The sequence below is a fragment of the Bufo bufo genome, chromosome 2, assembly GCF_905171765.1.
Source record: "Bufo bufo chromosome 2, aBufBuf1.1, whole genome shotgun sequence".
In the NCBI taxonomy this organism is placed as follows: Eukaryota; Metazoa; Chordata; class Amphibia; order Anura; family Bufonidae; genus Bufo; species Bufo bufo.
Genome location: NC_053390.1, coordinates 609,497,682 through 609,517,729, shown reverse-complemented (window position 1 = coordinate 609,517,729; position 20,048 = coordinate 609,497,682). Strand labels below are relative to the sequence as shown.

Below are 20,048 nucleotides of genomic sequence, written 5' to 3'. Positions count from 1 at the left end.
TCCAAGATTGAAGGTTTTTATAAGAGATTCTAACAGTTTACCCATGGCAGATGTTGGACTTAATGGCCTATAGTTTCCAGTTTTTTTACCACTTTTTTAATATTGGCACCACATTTGCTAAGCACCAATCCTGTAGCACACACTGTCAATATAGAGTCCTTAAATATTAGAAATAAGGGTATGCCTATGACATTACTTAATTCTCTTAGGATACGGGGATGTATGCCATCTGGTTCCGGCGATTTGTCTACTTTAATCTTTTTAAGATGCTGCTGCATCTCTTCCTGGGTCAGACAGGCTACTTTATATGGGAAATTTACTTTTACCTTCTGTATTTCATCTGACAGCACTCCTGCTTTTGGCTTATTTTAGTACTAACCAATAGACCTAGTCATCAGTATGTGATCTGTGGGGGTCCGACACCCCTGCCGATCAGCTGTTTAAGAAGGTAGCAGTGTTTGTGCCGCGGCCTACTTGCTGCTTTCCCTGGGCCTAGTGATATCACACGTTCATCTATCACATGGCCTAAGTGCAGCTCAGTCCCATTGAAGTGAATGAGGCTGAACTGTGATACCAAGCACAGCCGCTATACAATGTACAGTGCTGTGCTTCGTGAGCTGAGAGAAAGCAGCGGTGCTCAAAGGAGCGCCGGTGACTTCTCCAACAGCTGATCGATGGGATGGGATGACTTATCCTGAGGATGGGTTATCAGTTATAAAAATCTCTGAAAACCCCTTTAAGGCTTCAAAAAAAAAAAAAAAAAGGAAAAATAGCATGCGCTAGGTTTGCTTTATGGCCTAGATGCAGAGGGTGATTAAAATGTCATATGAAACACTAACACAACCAACATGAAACTTCCTTGTGTATTTTGATAAAAAAAAAAAAGGCAAACACAGGTATATAAAAGGTTATTACTTCTATAATACTTGAATAAAAAAATGTCCATAAATGTGGAACGTAAGTGGCTTGTTTACAGCAGTTAAACAAAAAGTGCAATAAATGCCATGAACTTTTTTTTTTAAGATTCAAACAATTTGAAGAGGAAAACCATTTTTCTAGTACTACTTTTTAAACAGTAACATACAGTGAGTAGCAGGCTAATAACAAAAGGAAATTCTATGTATATGAACGATGCATTTCTTGCAAAATTATATGATTACATGGCAAAGTTCTCAATAGTTTTTGGCTTCACAATCCAAGGTCCAAGACCGTGTTGTTCAAAATAGGACTTCAGCAAGCACTTTGCTTCTTGGTATGATCCAGAGAGGTTCTGGAAGTTAAATCAGAATTTCATGTGAGCTATTATAATACAACCACAAAGGGTATATTACAATAAACATCAAAATCACCACACATCCCTGAACTGAAGTTAAAGGGAACCCGTCAGCAGGCTTAGATGGGCAAAGAAACACTGGATAGGTGCTGTTCAGCATGCACTTTCATCAAGCCTGGCACTTTTTAAAAGTATGAGTAAGATTTATTGATCTTTTATACTCCATCCTTTGTCATAATATTACAGGTTATAGTTACTAGATTTGTAGAGAAGGGTTAATGATCCAGGGAGTTATTCTGATTGCCTGATTGGAGTTGGGAAGGAGTTTTTTCACCTAAAATGAGGAAAATTGGCTTCTACCACACAATTTTATTTATTTTTTGCCTTCCTCTGGATCAACTTTGCAGGATAACAGGCCGAACTGGATGAACATCTGTCTTATCAGCCTTATATGTTACTTTGGATTGAATACTAGAAGTTAATAAATCTGGCACATTTTGGACTGTCATGAAGTCAGAAATTGAAACATGCTGAAGTGAATGGGAGCAGCCTGCAATAAACAGCCCCATACACTACACACAACAGATGAAGCTGTATATTTCCAGTGCTGGAACTTCTGCAGAATAGCTAATTGTCGATATACAGTACAGTGTGCTGGATATCTGCTAATCAGATACGGATTGCTTATCCATTTATCAATATGAAAGGACCGGAAAACCCATTCAATACAAAATGGAGTCCAACTGCACATTAAAATAATTAATATGCAATATTCCTGAAGATATTTCACAGAACCTATATTTTTTTTCAGAAACAGAGGACCCTTTAGATGCCACCAGGGGATCATTAAAAAAAACTGCATTTTCTCAAAAAAGGCAATTACTTCCACATAAAAACAACCCCAATGGGTCAAATATAAAAGGAAGAAAAATGTGTATTTCTACAAATACGCCTGATGTCACCCTAGTCTGGCCCTGTTCAAGCAGGGCATCTGCCTCAAAAACGACAACCCCGATTTCTGACCGGACCATAAAAAGACCCTATTGCAAAAGATTGTGCATTTTTATTAGGTAACAGTCTTGGGTTAGCTTTATTTTACCTTCAATGTAGTATTTTTGATTGATCTTTAGGAGTGATAGCTTTGCTTGATGGTTCCTAGATAAACCTGGTATATGCAGGGAAAACCCTTTTGGAACCTATGAATTGTACAGTCCTCATCTGTGGAACCTGTAGTCCTAATTTATTTTTTTATATATCACTGATTATTTACTGTTTGCACTGAACAAAAGTACAATGCTAACTTCGTCTCTTTATTTGGAAAGAAAGGGCTCTGTATATCCATATTCTTTTAAATTTGGTATTGTGTTGATCATGGTTGAGGTGTTTATAACGCACACTATCGCGGTTTCTGAATTCTGATCTAGCAACATGGCCTTACTAGGGTCTTGTCACAGTTTAGGCCTGCCCTGCCTAAACTCTAACCACCATATCAGGGTGCCAACCAGGGGTGTTTGTAGGACTAAAACTTTGTCTTTTATAATTAGCCTATTGGTGTAGTTTTTATATAGAGTCGTTTTTTTAAGCAAGTGATGATCACTCTTGACAAATGACAAAATACTTATATATGTACCTTTGCTTCATGATAACACAGACCACGAAAGACATTGTCCCTTTTTGCTTCCTTTACAAGCAGGTTAAAGCGACTTAACATTGCAGCTTTGCAAAGACGGCTTGCCATTGAACGACCACTTTTAAATGGTGAACTATAAATAAAAACCAGAAACAAATTCCTTTTCACAAAATGTCATTTCAAAAAAGTGCTTTCTGAAACGTCACAGCTTTTATCTGTATTTTAAAGATGTGTGTAGAGCATCAAATCCTTAAATCAGATACCTTTCAATAATTTTTCCTTGCAGTGCATCCACAATTTCCAATGAACTGTCTCCTTGTGACCAGTTCACACTGAGACTGTAATTTCCAGCAACACCCTGAGTTTGGTGGACAGCTGTTACAATGCTTATGTACGGTCTGTGTACAAGGTAAAACATAGGCAATCTCGAAGTTAGGGTGTCATCAATTCGACGCTTTATAGCAATTTCCAATCCTCTTGTATCTGTGCAATTTGCATTACCTAAAATATAAACTCAAGAATTGGCACATGCTCAGTATATTTTGCAAAAATGATAGACAAATGACTCCCGGCACCCCCGCCGATCAGCAGTTTAAAGGGAAAGCAGCACTCATACCAGTGCTGCCTTCTCCTCACTGTTCGCAGTCACAACCGTAGTGGTGAGGAAGTGTAATTACATCTCAGCTGTCCCATTCACTTCAATGGGATGACTCCTTCCTATCCAAGTGAATGGGGACGGATGAGCTGTAACAGGTGAAAAACTAAGGCCCCCCCTATGTAAAGTTATATTAAACATATGTGGACAGATACCTGTACATGTGTTTCAGATCAAGTGCAAAGCATTAGAGAGGGGGACACTAAAGAAAAAAAAAAACTAATTTCTGAAGATCATATAGTATATGTAGATGAAGATGACGACTCTTGACAGTCAGGATTACTAATCGATTCTGGGCTAGGTTTTCCAGGATTGTACATTGCAGAAGATCCAATAGTAGGCTGCCATCATCTGAACAAAGGGCTGGTCTCTTCACTACAGTACCTGACACGGCGACGTCTATACAGAGCAGGACTCAAACAAATATCTTAATGGAAATCTGCCACCATGAAATTCACCGTTAAACCAGCCACACTGCCTTGTAAGGTTATGGACAATCACAGCACATTAGTAAGTGTCTTGTATTAACTTTCTCTACATTATAAATGCCATTTGCTGAAGTGACACAACCCTTTAACAGAATTCTCTGGTGAGAGACTCCCTTTAAATAAAGAATTTTTGAATATCTACCTACCAACAATAATGCTGCTGATGTACACTGGCTGTATGAAAATACTTAAGAGTGCTCCTTGAACTCCCAGAACCTCCCATTTTGTCAATTTGTCCGTGGGAGACATACTGGTTATGTGAGTGGTAACGTCACGAGGGAAGTATGCTACAGGATAATTTTTGTCCTCCACTGAAATATGAAGACTTAATCGGTCATTTGATTCATGCGCAGACAGAGAAAGAGGAGTAAGATGTCTAGAATAAACGGAAAGAAAATATTTCTGGTAAGTTCTTCTTACAAAGCATAAGGCTACAAAAACACACGGTAAAATGAGCTAAATTATGGATCGCAGAAGAGCAGGTTAGGCTACTTTCACACTAGCGTTTTTCTTTTCCGGCATAGAGTTCCGTCCTAGGGGCTCTATACCGGAAAAGAACTGATCAGTTTTATCCCCATGAATTCTGAATGGAGAGTAATCCGTTCAGGATGCATCAGGATGTCTTCAGTTCAGTCGTTTTGACTGTTCAGGACGGAGATAATACCGCAGCATGCTACCGTTTTATCTCCAGCCAAAAATCCGGAACACTTGCCAGAATGCCGGATGCGGCATTCAAAATACTGCATGCACAGACCGGAAAAAAAAAATAGAAAAAAATAAATGCCGGATCTGTTTTTCCAGATGACACCGGAAAGACGGATCCGGCATTTCAATGCATTTGTAAGACGGATCTGGATCCTGATCAGTCTTACAAATTCCATCAGTTAGCATATGTTTTGACGGATCCGGCAGGCAGTTCCGGTGATGGAACTGCCTGCCGGATTCCTCTGCCAAAAGTGTGAGCGCTCATGAGAACTTGTCAATAAGGCAAAATAACTTTGAAGAAATCAATGCAAAACTGAAAAGAATTATGTTTGAGCCAATTTAAAGACAACCTGTCACCACAAAGTACAGTGCAATCTGCAGGCAGCATGTGACAAGAGCAGGAGAAGCTGAGAAGATTGATATATAGTATTGGTAGAGATTCAGTAAAACTTGTAATCTATATCTCTGCCTTTTCTCAATCACCCCCATGCGACTGACAGATTTCTCTGTATACACATTAATACAGGGAATGCTATCATTCAATGATAACACCTCCCTTATGTAATTGAGAGCTGTTCACAGGGATGCTCTTAAATTAGAAAAAGCAGAAATATAAATGTATAAATTACAGGTTTTACTGAATCTTTTACCATAAAACTATATATAAAACTGCAGAGCTCCTCCTGCTCTATACCATGATGCCGCAGACTGCACTGCACTTCCAAGTTCTGAGACCCCCACCAATTTCTAGAATGAAGAGAGAAGCACGGTGGCTCACCGATTAGTACTGGTGCCTTGCAGTGCTGGGGTACTAGGCTCGAATCGGACCAAGGACAACATCTGCATGGAGTTTGTATGTTCTCCCTGGGTTTGGTGGGTTTCTTCCCACACTCCAAAGACATACTGATAGGGATTGTTGGGGACAGTTGGATGCTAATGTCTGTAAAGTGCTGGGGAATATAATAGTGCATAAAATAATAAATAAATGCTCACATAGCGCACTCTCTCTTTGCTGCAGGAGCAGTAGCGAGAAGGACTCAACAGAAAGTCTATGGGCCCCTCTCACTTCGCTATGCAAGCACTTTTCTCTCCCTGTTCTTGTGATTGGTGGGGGTCTCAGGACTCAGAACTACACTGATAAAAACTTTATATCGCTATGATATATGAAATGTTTTTTCAAAGTGCAGTGACACTTCTTTTTAAGAGCTTTATTGTTTGGGCCCAATGAAATGCTAGCATACATTTTCCACTGCACTCAATCCACACTATGGAGAAATTATAGAATATGGTACAGTGGCTTCTCACCTTTGTGTTTGTGATGAGAACCAGGGATGTATTATCATCAACTATGTGAGAAAATAATATAGCAGTTTCCTGTGTTGCAAAGCAAGAGGAATTTCAACTCTGAGTTTGTGCTGCATCTTTTATCGACTTATACCTCATCCACAAGTCCGTGCTTTAGGGCCCATTCACACAACCAACTTTGCGGAACGGGTGCGACCCATTTATTTAAATGGGCCTGCAATAGGTGCTGCCCCCATCCATAGTTCTGTTCTGCGGTCCTGGAAAAAATATAGAGCATGTCCTATTCTTGTCCACAATTGTGGTAAAGAATAGCATTTTCTATGATACTGGCGGCCATGTACGGTCCACAAAATGCGAAACGCACACGGGACGGTATCCGTGTTTTGCGGATCTGCAAAACGCTACAGTCATGTAAATGCACCCTTAATCTGTGAAAAACTAGATTTTTGTACGTACCGTAAAATCTGTCTCTCTTTCGTTCATTGGGGGACACAGTCTTGACCATGGGTATAGCTGCTGCCACTAGGAGGCGACACTAAGCACTAAAGTGTGAGCTCCTCCCTCCAGATATACCCTTCCTACAGGGACGAAGCTAAAACAGTTTGTGAAAAGGCAGTAGGAAAAGCAAAAGAAAAGCAGGAAAACCAAACAATGTACAAACCCAGAACCATGCAGGCCACAATGAGGTCCGTAACAAGAGAGAATGGGTGGGAGCTGTGTCCCCCAATGAACGGAAGAGAAACCGATTTTACGGTAAGTACAAAAATCTAGTTTTCTCATCCATATCATTGGGGGACACAGGCTTGACCATGGGCCGTTACAGAGCAGTCCCAGGGGTTGGTCATAAACAAAGAAGCCATCCGGCTAATAAGAGAACCACCGTCTGCAAAACTCTACGCCCCAGAGAAGCATCAGAAGGTGCAAAGGTGTGTACTCTGCCAGAGCAGAATGAGCAGTAAGCCGGAAGGACGGAGCCCAGTTACTGATGAGGTACGCTTCCACAATGGCCAAACTAATCGGGAAATGGAAGCTTTGGACGCAGCCAATCCTAGTCTCGGTCCCTCTGGAATGACGAATAGTGAATACGTCCGTCGCAAAGAGGATGTCTGAGACAGATGGATGCGAATGGCCCGAACCAAATCCAGAGTGTGGAGCGACTGCTCACGAGGATGACACGGTGACAAAAAAAAAAGGGAGAATGATCTCATTGAGATGTAATTCTGACACGACCTTCGGAAGGAAGGACTTGACAGGGCGAAGGACTACCTTGTCCTGATGGAGCACAAGGAAGGGCGGCCGACAGGAAAGAACCGCTAGTTCTGACACCCTACGGATGGAAGTGACTGCCACCAAAAAGGCCACTTGTAGGACAAGAAGAGAAGGGACACCTGCTGCAAAGACTCAAACGGAGAGGATTGGAGAGAGCTGTCCACCAGATTAAGGTCCCAAGGATTAAACAGAGAATGGAGGGGGCGCAACGTGCGCCAGCCCCTGCAGAAAGGTCCGAACCGCAGAAAGCGAAGCTAAGTTCCGCTGAAAAAGAATGGAAAGGGCCGAAACTTGCCCTTTGAGGGAACTGAGAGCCAGCCCCAAGTCCATACCAGACTGCAGGAAAGACAAGAGTCGCGGCAACGAGAACCGAATGGGAGACCACTGGTGGCATTCGCACCAACTAATATAGGACTTCCAGGTCCGGTGATAGATCCGGGAGGACAACTGCTTCCTAGCACGAATCATGGTCTGGACAACAGCATCCGAGAAACCCCGAGCCCTTAGTATAGTGGCTTCAACAGCTGTGTGTCACGACTATGTTCATGGTCGTGACTCTTAGAGCCGCATGCAGTTGCCAGCGGTCAGTTTGGTTGTTCACCGCAGATGAGGGCTGTGAGTTGTTTGCCTCACGTGTGGTTGCCGCTGGCAACATGAAGTTGTTGGCAGTGTAGCAGCCTGAGCTGACTGCTGGGCTGCTCACTGTCTATGCATGCGGTTGCCTCTGGCAACTTGTGTAGTGTATGTGTGCATTTTCCCTGTTTGGTGTGCACGGGGTTTAGTTGTGTGTGCATTTCCCCTTTAAGTGGCTTCACTACCCTGTCTGGTGTTGGAAGGGTTAACTCCCATCCTAGTGTGTGTGAGTGGGTGTGGCTGCTTGGGCTATTTAGCTTCCGCTGGATGCCTTCGGAAGAGGGCGCAGCATGTGTCGCCTGCCGTTTTCTGGTGCACATGCTTATCCTCCGGAGGGAGGGTGAAAGGAGAACCCTGTTACGGTGCAATTCTCTGTAGCTCTGCTTGCAGTTTGTGTGAACTGGCACTTGTGTTTGGGTCTCTCCTCGTCCACTTCTCAGTGGTTCTTACGCTAGTGTCGTGGTGGCTGGCTGCAGTCCTTGTTGTACTGGCTTTGTTGTATGCTGGTGGTGGATGCATGCTGGCAGCGACTTGGTGTGAACCATGTCTGAAAGTGGACGCAGTGATCAGTGCGGTCTCTCCGGACTGTTTGTTTGCTGGCGCCCTGGTTCCTTTGTGTTGCTCCAGGGGCTGGCAGCTGGCGCCCTGGTTCCTGTGTGTTGCTCCAGGGGCTGGCAGCAGTTCTGGGGAGACTCGCTTGCACCAACACTGGTTCTGTTTCTCTTTTCCCCTTCTCCCATCCCTGTTTTTGGTTTCCTCACTAGTTTCCTTTTTTTTTTTTTGGTGGGGGGCTTTGAGGGGTGGGAGTGTCACGACTATGTTCATGGTCGTGACTCTTAGAGCCGCATACAGCTGTCAGCGGTCAGTTTGGTTTTTCACCGCAGGTGAGGGATGTGAGTTGTTTGCCTCACGTGTGGTTGCCGCTGGCAACATGATGATGTTGTTGGCAGTGTAGCAGCCTGAGCTGACTGCTGGGCTGCTCACTGTCTATGCATGCGGTTGCCTCTGGCAACTTGTGTAGTGTATGTGTGCATTTTACCTGTTTGGTGTGCACGGGGTTTAGTTGTGTGTGCATTTCCCCTTTAAGTGGCTTCACTACCCTGTCTGGTGTTGGAAGGGTTAACTCCCATCCTAGTGTGTGTGAGTGGGTGTGGCTGCTTGGGCTATTTAGCTTCTGCTGGATGACTGAAGGAGAGGGGTACTCCAGCCATGCTGTATGCTGGAGTCATCCTCCTGGTCTTCTTATGCCATATGTCCAGTGAGGGCCACCCTTGTGGTCATAAGTAAATGTCATGATGTTAAGTTTATGTTCCGCTGCAGTCTCACCTTAGTGCAGCTATGGTGTCCTGGTTTCCTGTGTGATTTGTGATATGTGCTGTGTCCTTTTATGTTGGTGTGGACATCAGCACTTGTGCACGGGTTCCAGTCAGTGTGTCTGTGGCAGGTAGGGTGGAACTGGTTTAACTTACCTGCCATATCCATATGCTGTATATGTTCCCTTCTCCTTGCAGCTTGGCCAGTTGAGACTCCTGTTCGTCCGTGATGTGGAGGAACAGGTTGTCTTACTTTGCTCCTAGTCCAGGGATTTCCTGAGGGCTAGTAGGGACCTGAGGTTCCGGAGTATGAGCCTTCCTACCATCTGGGTTGACTCATACGGTTAGGAGTCAGGGTCAGAATTAGGGACGTTTTAGGAGGTGACCTGCTCCCTGATCCTGTCGTCCTGGCCTAGAAGCTTCCTTATTCCTTTAACATCGCACGGTGGGGGGTTTCCCCCACTCCCCGCCGTGACACTGTGCCGTTAAAAATGTAGAGACCCTAAATTTGGGTGGAAGATCTGTGAATGCAGAGCCCATTCGCCGGAATCAAGACAGAAGAGTCGGTGCAGGGAGGCTGGGGAACGGTCCCAAATGGTCAGAATGCGCTGCTGAAGAGCCCTGGTATGGAAATGAGCATAGGGCACTGCTTCGATGGAAGAGACCATGTGGCCCAGAGCCCTCATGCACTGGCGAATGGGAAGAGGCTGAAGCCGCAACAAAGAAGATCTGAAGACGGAGAGTTTGTCCAAGGGCAAAAATATGGGATGATGTGATGACATAGGCTTGGCTGCGTCACGCCCGCCCTCTTCTCCTTTCACCTCGCCACGCCGCGCCTGGCCTTGCTTGCCGGCTGCAGCGGCTCCTAAGCGCTGGAAGTGCTGCACGCCGGCTCAATTCGAGGGGTGACTGCGGGGGTTAAGTGCCCTGAACTACAGATCCATGGTCCTGCTTCTCCCTGCCTTTCCCCGCTGTCTGTCCATGCTGGTTTCTGAAAGAGGTTTGAAATGCTCTGGACCTGGGCCTCTCCTTGTCTCCAGGTTTAATCTACTATTCCTCCGTGTATCTGCCTCCTCCTCCGCTCGCCTGTTGATAATTATCCTCCGGTTGCTTATCTGATGCTTTAGTTTGTGCCCTGCCGAGGTGTTTTTCATTCTGCTACCGGAATCCTGTTGCTGCTGCCGTGAATAAACTGCCGCTGTACTTCTGTTCAACATAAGGAGTGTGGTGAGATGTTTTCCTTTTTTTCCCCATGTTGTTTTGCCTTCGGAGAAATATTATGTAGTTGAATGAGTTAGTAGAAACTCTTATGATTAGTACGAAAAATTGTGATTGGTACTGGACGTGTGTCGGAAAGAAAAAGGGAAAAAGAAAAAAAAAGGCTCCTAAGCAAAATAGGCGATCAGCTGATTATTCAAACACGGGGCAGAAGCCTCCAGAATCAGCCAAAATCTATCCGTTTTTGAAATCTCGTAATGTAATGACAAGAGCAGGGGCAGGTCAAAAAGGGATAGCCGATTCCAATGTTAAAAAAAATGCTGGACTTAGAGTGGAAAAATTGGCGGATGATTATTCTCAGGAGGAGGGGACGGCGAGAGAGGTCATAAATGATTTGCCTATTGTTGAATCTGTCCCACTAAAATAAATTTTGGTGGCGGTTAAAAAAAAGGAGAACGAATACAAGATACACTTCTCAAAAAAATAAAGGGAACACTTAAACAACACAATGTAACTCCAAGTCAATCACACTTCTGTGAAATCAAACTGTCCACTTAGGAAGCAACACTGAGTGACAATGAATTTCACATGCTGTTGTGCAAATGGGATAGACAACAGGTGGAAATTATAGGCAATTAGCAAGACACCCCCAATAAAGGAGTGGTTCTGCAGGTGGTGACCACAGACCACTTCTCAGTTCCTATGCTTCCTGGCTGATGTTTTGGTCACTTTTGAATGCTGGCGGTGCTTTCACTCTAGTGGTAGCATGAGACGGAGTCTACAACCCACACAAGTGGCTCAGATAGTGCAGCTTATCCAGGATGGCACATCAATGCGAGCTGTGGCAAGGAGGTTTGCTGTGTCTGTCAACGTAGTGTCCAGAGCATGGAGGCGCTACCAGGAGACCGGCCAGTACATCAGGAGACGTGGAGGAGGCCGTAGGAGGGCAACAACCCAGCAGCAGGACCGCTACCTCCGCCTTTGTGCAAGGAGGAACAGGAGGAGCACTGCCAGAGCCCTGCAAAATGACCTCCAGCAGGCCACAAATGTGCATGTGTCTGCTCAAACGGTCAGAAACAGACTCCATGAGGGTGATATGAGGGTCCGACGTCCACAGGTGGGGGTTGTGCTTACAGCCCAACACCGTGCAGGACGTTTGGCATTTGCCAGAGAACACCAAGATTGGCAAATTCGCCACTGGCGCCCTGTGCTCTTCACAGATGAAAGCAGGTTCACACTGAGCACATGTGACAGACGTGACAGAGTCTGGAGACGTCGTGGAGAACGTTCTGCTGCCTGCAACATCCTCCAGCATGACCGGTTTGGCATTGGGTCAGTAATGGTGTTGGGTGGCATTTCTTTGGCCGCAAAGCCCTCCATGTGCTCGCCAGAGGTAGCCTGACTGCCATTAGGTACCGAGATGAGATCCTCAGACCCCTTGTGAGACCATATGCTGGTGCGGTTGGCCCTGGGTTCCTCCTAATGCAAGACAATGCTAGACATCATGTGGCTGGAGTGTGTCAGCAGTTCCTGCAAGACGAAGGCATTGATGCTATGGACTGGCCCGCCCGTTCCCCAGACCTGAATCCAATTGAGCACATCTGGGACATCATGTCTCGCTCTATCCACCAACGTCACGTTGCACCACAGACTGTCCAGGAGTTGGCAGATGCTTTAGTCCAGGTCTGGGAGGAGATCCCTCAGGAGACCGTCCGACACCTCATCAGGAGCATGCATAGGCGTTGTAGGGAGGTCATACAGGCACGTGGAGGCCACACACACTACTGAGCCTCATTTTGACTTGTTTTAAGGACATTACATCAAAGTTGGATCAGCCTGTAGTGTGTTTTTCCACTTTAATTTTGAGTGTGACTCCAAATCCAGACCTCCATGGGTTGAAAAATTGGATTTCCATTTTTTTTATTTTTGTGTAATTTTGTTGTCAGCACATTCAACTATGTAAAGAACAAAGTATTTCAGAAGAATATTTAATTAATTCAGATCTAGGATGTGTTATTTTTGTGTTCCCTTTATTTTTTTGAGCAGTGTATTTCAATGCAGCTTGGGGCAATCCAGACTGATATGATGCTGATAAGGGAGGATGTCTCAAAGATACGGGATAGAGTTACAACCATAGAAAAATCTGTGGGGGTTCCGGAGAATAAAGCTAACATATTTAAACCTGAAATCTCCACCTTGAGTATGGATGTTAATACCCTTAAAAAAAAAAAAATAATAATAATAAATTGGTGGATTTCGAGGATAGGTCCAGGCGATGCAATATGAGAATTATAGGCTAGGGAATGCCCTCTTATTCTACAGGGTGGGCCATTTATATGGATACACCTTAATAAAATGGGAATGGTTGGTGATATTAACTTCCTGTTTGTGGCACATTAGTATATTTGAGGGGGGAAACTTTTCAAGATGGGTGGTGACCATGGCGGCCATTTTGAAGTCGGCCATTTTGAATCCAACTTTTGTTTTTTCAATAGGAAGAGGGTCATGTGACACATCAAACTTATTGGGAATTTCACAAGAAAAACAATGGTGTGCTTGGTTTTAACGTAACTTTATTCTTTCATGAGTTATTTCTGACCACTTATAAAATGTGTTCAATGTGCTGCCCATTGTGTTGGATTGTCAATGCAACCCTCTTCTCCCACTCTTCACACACTGATAGCAACACCGCAGGAGAAATGCTAGCACAGGCTTCCAGTATCCGTAGTTTCAGGTGCTGCACATCTCGTATCTTCACAGCATAGACAATTGCCTTCATATGACCCCAAAGATAAAAGTCTAAGGGGGTCAGATCGGGAGACCTTGGGGGCCATTCAAATGGCCCAAGACGACCAATCCACTTTCCAGGAAACTGTTCATCTAGGAATGCTCGGACCTGACACCCATAATGTGGTGGTGCACCATCTTGCTGGAAAAACTCAGGGAACGTGCCAGCTTTAGTGCATAAAGAGAGAAACACATCATCATGTAGCAATTTCGCATATCCATTGGCCTTGAGGTTTCCATTGATGAAGAATGACCCCACTATCTTTGTACCCCATATACCACACCATATCAATTTTTTTTGTTCCAACAGTCTTGGAGGGATCTATCCAATGTGGGTTAGTGTCAGACCAATAGCGTTGGTTTTGTTTGTTAACTTCACCATTCACATAAAAGTTTGCCTCATCACTGAACAAAATCTTCTGCGTAAACTGAGGGTCCTGTTCCAATTTTTGTTTTGCCCATTCTGCAAATTCAGTGCGCCGATCTGAGTCATCCTCGTTGAGAGGCTGCAGTAGCTGGAGTTTGTAAGGGTGCCATTTGTGAGTAGCTAATATCCGCCTAAGGGATGTTCGACTAATGACACTCTCCAGTGACATGCGGCGAGTGCTACGCTGTGGGCTCTTGCTGAATGAAGCTAGGACAGCCACTGATGTTTCTTCATTAGTGACAGATTTCATGCGTCCACATTTTGGCAAATCCAACACTGAACCAGTTTCACGAAACATAGCAAGCAGTTTGCTAACTGTAGCATGGGAGATGGGTGGTCACGTAAGCTGTCTTGCATTGAAATCTGCTGCAATGACCCGGTTACTGCGTTCACCAGACATCAACACAATTTCTATCCGCTCCGCACGTGTTTACCTCGGCGACATGTCAATGGCTGTAAACAAAGCGAAACTTGTAAATAACTCATGAAAGAATAAAGTTACGTTAAAACCAAGCACACCATTGTTTTTCTTGTGAAATTCCCAATAAGTTTGATGTGTCACATGACCCTCTTCCTATTGAAAAAACAAGTTGGATTCAAAATTTTCGACTTCAAAATGGCCGCCATGGTCACCACCCATCTTGAAAAGTTTCCCCCCTCACATATACTAATGTGCCACAAACAGGAAGTTAATATCACCAACCATTCCCATTTTATTAAGGTGTATCCATATAAATGGCCCACCCTGTATATAATAGAAGTAAAGTGTACTTTTTCCCTGATTTTTCTAAAGAGATCCAAGAAAAGAGACACAGTTTTACTACAGTTAAAAAATGGCTGCAAGAAAGGGACATCAAGTTCTCATTTGTTTACCCAGCTAAACTTCGGATAATTTTTAATGGGGAAACTCTTACCCCAGGTCTCATTAGAGACTGGCTTGACCGGAACAATATATAGGCACTCGTTTCCTAAATGTTTTTTTTTTTTTCTTTTAAGAATATCTTGGCCCGATCGGTGTCGAACAGCATGCGAAGAAACATCAGCTGCCGAGATGGGTGAAGACATGACCCGAAGCGCTCCAGTGTGTCCTGGACGATGTGTAGGCTGTCCGCCGTTGCCCAGAATGACGGACCCTTGATCAGGATATCGTCCAAGTACGGAATCGCCACTATCCACCTGGCATGAAGCAGAGCCATGACTGACGCCAGAATCTTGGTAAGGACTCTGGGAGCTGTGGCAAGACCGAATGGGAGGGCCACAAACTGGTAATGAAAAGGTCCCACTGCGAACCGAAGATATTTCTGGTGACCGATGCAGATACGAACATGGAGGCAGGCGTCCTTGATGTATATCGAGGACAGGTACTCCCCGGGTCCATGGATGCAATGACCGAACGCAGGCACTCCATCCGGAAGTGGTGAGCCGAAGGAATCGGTTTTGAGGTCTAGGATGGAACCCTCTTTCTTGGGGACTATAAAAAGATTGGAGTAGAATCCGCGAAAACGGTTTTGAGATGGAACTGGAACAATCACTCCCTGGCCTTTGGGGACGAGCAAAAAAAACGGGGCTGAGGTGGGAACTGGAACTCCAGTTTGTAACTCTCCGAGATGACTTCTTGTACCCAGGCATCAGAACTGTTAGCTAGCCAGACATGCTGGAACAGATGAAGACGACCTCCCACTCGACTGGGGGGTGCCAGAGGAGGACTTGGGGGCATAGGGCTTGGAGCCCTGCTGGCGAGCATGCCTGGGAGAGCGAGGCTTGAAAGATGGCGTGCTTTTGCTCTGGAGCAGATTTGTCGGCTGGCGGCTTCGGGCTGGAGGAACTTCGAAAGGGCTGAAAAAGAGGTCTGCGCTTTTTAGACCTGTTGAAGCGGGTCCTGCTCTGCGGCAAATGGGTTCTTTTACCCCCTGTAGCATCAGAAATAATCTCATCCAGACGCTTGCCGAAAAGTCTGCCACCTGCAAAAGGGAGGGAGGTCAATGGCCGTTTACAAGCATTATCTGCCGCCCAGCGAGAAAGCCACAGGGTACGGCGAAGAGCGGGCCAAAAGCCTGGACACGTCCAGAGAGGCCTCACAGATGTAAAAAATTGGCATGGGAAAGTTGCACTGCAATATCTGAAAGTTCCTCCGGGGAGTCCCCAGAGGCGAGGCTCTGACGTAGCTTGTTTGCCCACTCGGTCATAGCCTTGTTTAACCCATGTAGAGGAAAAAACCAGGCGCAGGGCAGTGCCAACTGCTTCAAAAGAAGATTTGGCAAAAGATTCCAATTTCTTATCCCTGGGGTCCAAGAAGGAAGCCCCATCCGCCATAGGCAATGTGGTATTCTTAGCCAGGCGGAATATAGGAGGGTCAACAATAGGAGAGGACAACCACTTTGTCAAATCCTCAGGAAAGGGATATAAGACGTCTAAACGTTTCGGCAAAACAAAATGCCTGTCAGGGAGGTTCCATTCCTTGGAAAGGGAGGAATCAAACTCTGGGTGGTTGGGGAAAACTTTGGGCGAGCAACAGGATTGTACGTCTCAGCCTGAAAGAACTTTAAAAGTGAAAATAATAAAGATTTTATTAGAATCAATTGAAAAAAGGGGGGGGGGGGGTGTAGAAAATTTATATAAAATCAGGCATACAGGAGATCCAAGATGTGGAGAGGGATTGGATAATTAACCATCCACCACTCTGATAGCCTGAATAGTAGCCTGTTGCTTGCTAACACTCAGTATATTCTCACACTGGTATAGGTGTAGTTTGTAGCAACCAGGCTAAAGTGCCGCTACACGGGGAGCAGGGACTCACATGTGCAGACCTGATCCTATTTGCGTCTATCCCTATGCTACTTGTAATGAGCCATAGAGTGGATCGTCTGCAGAGTCTGAACAGCTGATGTGGGTATTAGTACACTCTTAAACGCTGCCCTGCCTAGTGAGCGATATGTAGCACATCAGATCTCTCAACGCTTTTTACATGACTAGAATATGTAATGTGTCATCAGGAGCGATACATTAGTATAAATTATCTTTCGCGTGCATACATCGGCGCTGTGATGGCCGTGTGCGGCCGAGCACACGCCGGATAGAAATAATCTAAGACCCGCCCCCAGGAGGTGTGTGCCATCACGGAGCACCAATTAGGGAGGAAGGCGCGTCATCCGACACACCCCCTGACGCGGCCACATGAAAATGGGGCGTAATACTTGAATAGAGGCGGGGGGGTTAGACATCTATTGTCTGCCACATACAATGCTGTCTTGACACCTTTTTCTGGGAGGTCATTGTCACCTACTGACTCCAATTAGGATAATGGAATCAACACCTTTGACCCCATGCTGGGTATAATGACCTCTGACCCCATGCTGGGTATAATTACCAGATGTTGATTCAGTTACATATTTATTCCCAGAGAATCTTGTACAGTCACTCAGAATTGAGAAAGCTTGTTGGAAGAACGAGTGAAACGTTATCAAGAAATCTACAGTAAGTCCAGTTGCCTTGATTTATTCTTTACAGATATACCATGACCTGGATAAATGAGAACCTTCACAGACATACTTTTTGTTTGATTCCCAATCCGAACATCCACCCAATGTTTCCAGTGCAGGTGGTCACACATGCTCAGTAACTCAGTCAGACTGCCTGGATTCTCTTGTACATGGGCAGTAGTGAGTCCTGCTTCTGAGCAAGCCAGCCAATAAGAATTAGAAAAATTGTTATTCTTTATGTGACATAGAATAAATGAGTATTTAAAGGTGCTGTCTCACTTCAGCAAATGGCATTTATTATGTAGAAGAAGTTATAACAAGACACTTACTAATGTGTTGCTATTATCCATATTACTTTCTTTGCTGGCTGGGTTCATTTATCCATCACATTACACACTTGTCATTTCCATGGTTACGAACACCCTGCAATCTAGCAGCGGTGGCCGTGCTTGCACACTATAGAAAAAAGCACTAACCTATGTGCACTCCCACGGTCTCAGCCACCAGAGAGGCCGGTGCTTTTTCCTATAGTGCGCAAGCACGACCACCACTGATGGATTGCAGGGTGGTCATAACCATGGAAATGAGCAGTGTATAATGCGATGGAAAAATAAATCAAGCCAGCAAAGGAAGCAATATGGACAATCACAATACATTAGGAAGTGTCTTGTATTAGCCTACTCTACATGATAAATGCCACTTGCTGAAGCGAGACAACCCCTTTAACTGTGGAACAAGCCCTTCAGCTTAGAAGCTTGCTTTTGGCTACTGGATAAAAGATACGTGTATAACAGTATTTGTGGTTGATATTTGTACATAACATGCAGCATGACTTCAACCAAACAAGCAAAGTCAAGAAACATTTATTTCTTTGCAGTACACTAAAGACTTACAATTGTGAGTTGGCTTGGGCAGCTCCTTTTGGAAGCTGATTCATATACAGGCAAAGATTCAAATTCTGCTTAAGAGCAAGAAGGTCAGTTGAAGCCTCTCGGCAGAATATAGACTTTTTCATCATGCCACTATTGCCACTGTAGTAGAGGAGAAGCTGTCTGTAAAAATACCTAGATGCAATATTTTCAGAGTTAACGAAGTACACATTTGCATATTTGTTTTGTATTACCTTTGTCTTTGGTGATGTGTCTTGTGATGTGTGCCCTTTCATATGCTTTCCCTGCACAGTGACACCCTGGTCACTCAAGGTGTATAGGAACTGGCCGTAGTTCCCTGCATAGCCAGGTGGCTGGGAGTGACTGTGCAGGAAAAACTTTTAAAGGGGGTGCAGCAACTGTTCTGTGGTCAGATGAATCAAAATTTTAAATTCTTCATGGAAACCACGGACGCCATGGTCTGTGGACTCAAGAGGAGAGGGACCATCCAGCTTGTTATCACCTCAGATCAAGAGCCTGTATCTCTGGTGGTATGGGGTTGCATAAGTGCCTATGAAGTGGGCAGCTTAAACATCTAGAAAGGCACTATCAATGCTGAACAGTATATAGAGGTTTAAGAACATATGCTCCCATCCAGACAACATCTTTCAGTGTAGGCCATGCAAATTTCAGCAAGACAATGCTAAACCACATACGGTGTCCATCACAACAGCATGGCATTGCAGAAGAGGAGCCTGGGTACTGAACTGGCCTGACTGCAATCCAGAGCTTTCACCAATCAAGTTCTAAAGGAGTAAATTTTTTTCATGAAATAGCACAGCTACCAAGGAATGACACAGCCTTACTTGTTGCAGTTCACTGCCCTTTCTGTGAGCATAAACCCATGTAAATAAGTTGCATCATAACCAACTGTAGAGCCTTGTCCCCATTTCAACACTCTGCAAGTGTTAAATTTACAGATTTAGGAGCAGACTGGCTTCTTATCTCTGCTCTCTCACATTATAAACACTCATTAAAAGCTCAATCCTCATCTTACTGATAAGAATGTGGCTTAAATAAGTGTTTATGACCTCTTACTAGTTTAGAGATAGGTTTATTAGATGAACCACACAAAGTGAAAGTACCAGTCACACAGTTAGAGAAACCGTTAACTCTTTGTGCCTGAACAGCTCAATATTTTTAGCCAAAAATAAGTTAAATGCAATCATTAAAAAAATTGACTCCAAAAGGTGTACATAGCCTTTAAAGGGAGTCTGTCAGCTACTTTGAGTGTTTTAGACCGCTCATATCACAATTTAGCACAGTTGCCCAACATAAAAATAGTACCTTTATTGTTTCTTTCACTTGACCACAATAAAAAAAAAAAAATTATAGGCCTCTTTCACACGAACGTGTGCGCTCCGATTTTTTGTGAAACTCACCTGTAAAATCTTTTTCTCGTCTTTTCCATTGGGGGACACAGACCATGGGTATAGCTTAGGCCATTACTAGGAGGAGACACTATGCAAATAAGAAAGAACAGCTCCTCCTCCACTGGCTATACCCCCATGCTCCAACAGGAGGACCTCAGTGCGTGCAAAAGCAGTAGGAGAAGGAGACCAAAAACCAAATAGTAACAAAGAAAAACCGAACCGAGGAACACCGCCATCGAGCTGTTAACCATAAGGTCCCAATAGAATAGAACCAACCCCTCCTGCAACGGACAAGAATGGGTGGGAGCTGTGTCCCCCAATGGGAAAGACGAGAAAAAGATTTTACAGGTGAGTTTCACAAAAAATCTCCTTTTCTCGCCCATTCCATTGGAGGATACAGACCATGGGACGTCCTAGAGCAGTCCATGGGGTGGGAAGACCAGCACCACCAGAGGGAAAACGTCCAATGGTTAAAAAGGAACCACAGCCTGCAATACCTTGCGCCCTAGGGTAGCATCAGCCGATGCCATAGAGTGCAGCTGGTAGAACTTTGTAAAGGTATGT

The 20,048-nt window shown here is 44.6% G+C and overlaps 1 protein-coding gene across 2 annotated transcripts in view; it reads right to left on the bottom strand.

The window, feature by feature from the left end:
- Window positions 1-1,136: 1,136 nt before the first annotated feature.
- Window positions 1,137-20,048, bottom strand: part of ADAD1 (adenosine deaminase domain containing 1) — a 73,424-nt gene continuing 54,512 nt past the window's right edge. For both annotated transcript variants that reach the window (XM_040420498.1, XM_040420499.1), the window contains 5 exons: window positions 18,076-18,246; window positions 4,193-4,422; window positions 3,167-3,404; window positions 2,904-3,036; window positions 1,137-1,270 (listed from right to left, as the gene is read on the bottom strand). In XM_040420498.1, coding sequence (XP_040276432.1) covers window positions 1,157-1,270; window positions 2,904-3,036; window positions 3,167-3,404; window positions 4,193-4,422; window positions 18,076-18,246 — 886 coding nt within the window. In that variant the 3' untranslated portion in view covers window positions 1,137-1,156. The remainder of the gene's footprint in view (window positions 1,271-2,903; window positions 3,037-3,166; window positions 3,405-4,192; window positions 4,423-18,075; window positions 18,247-20,048) is intronic.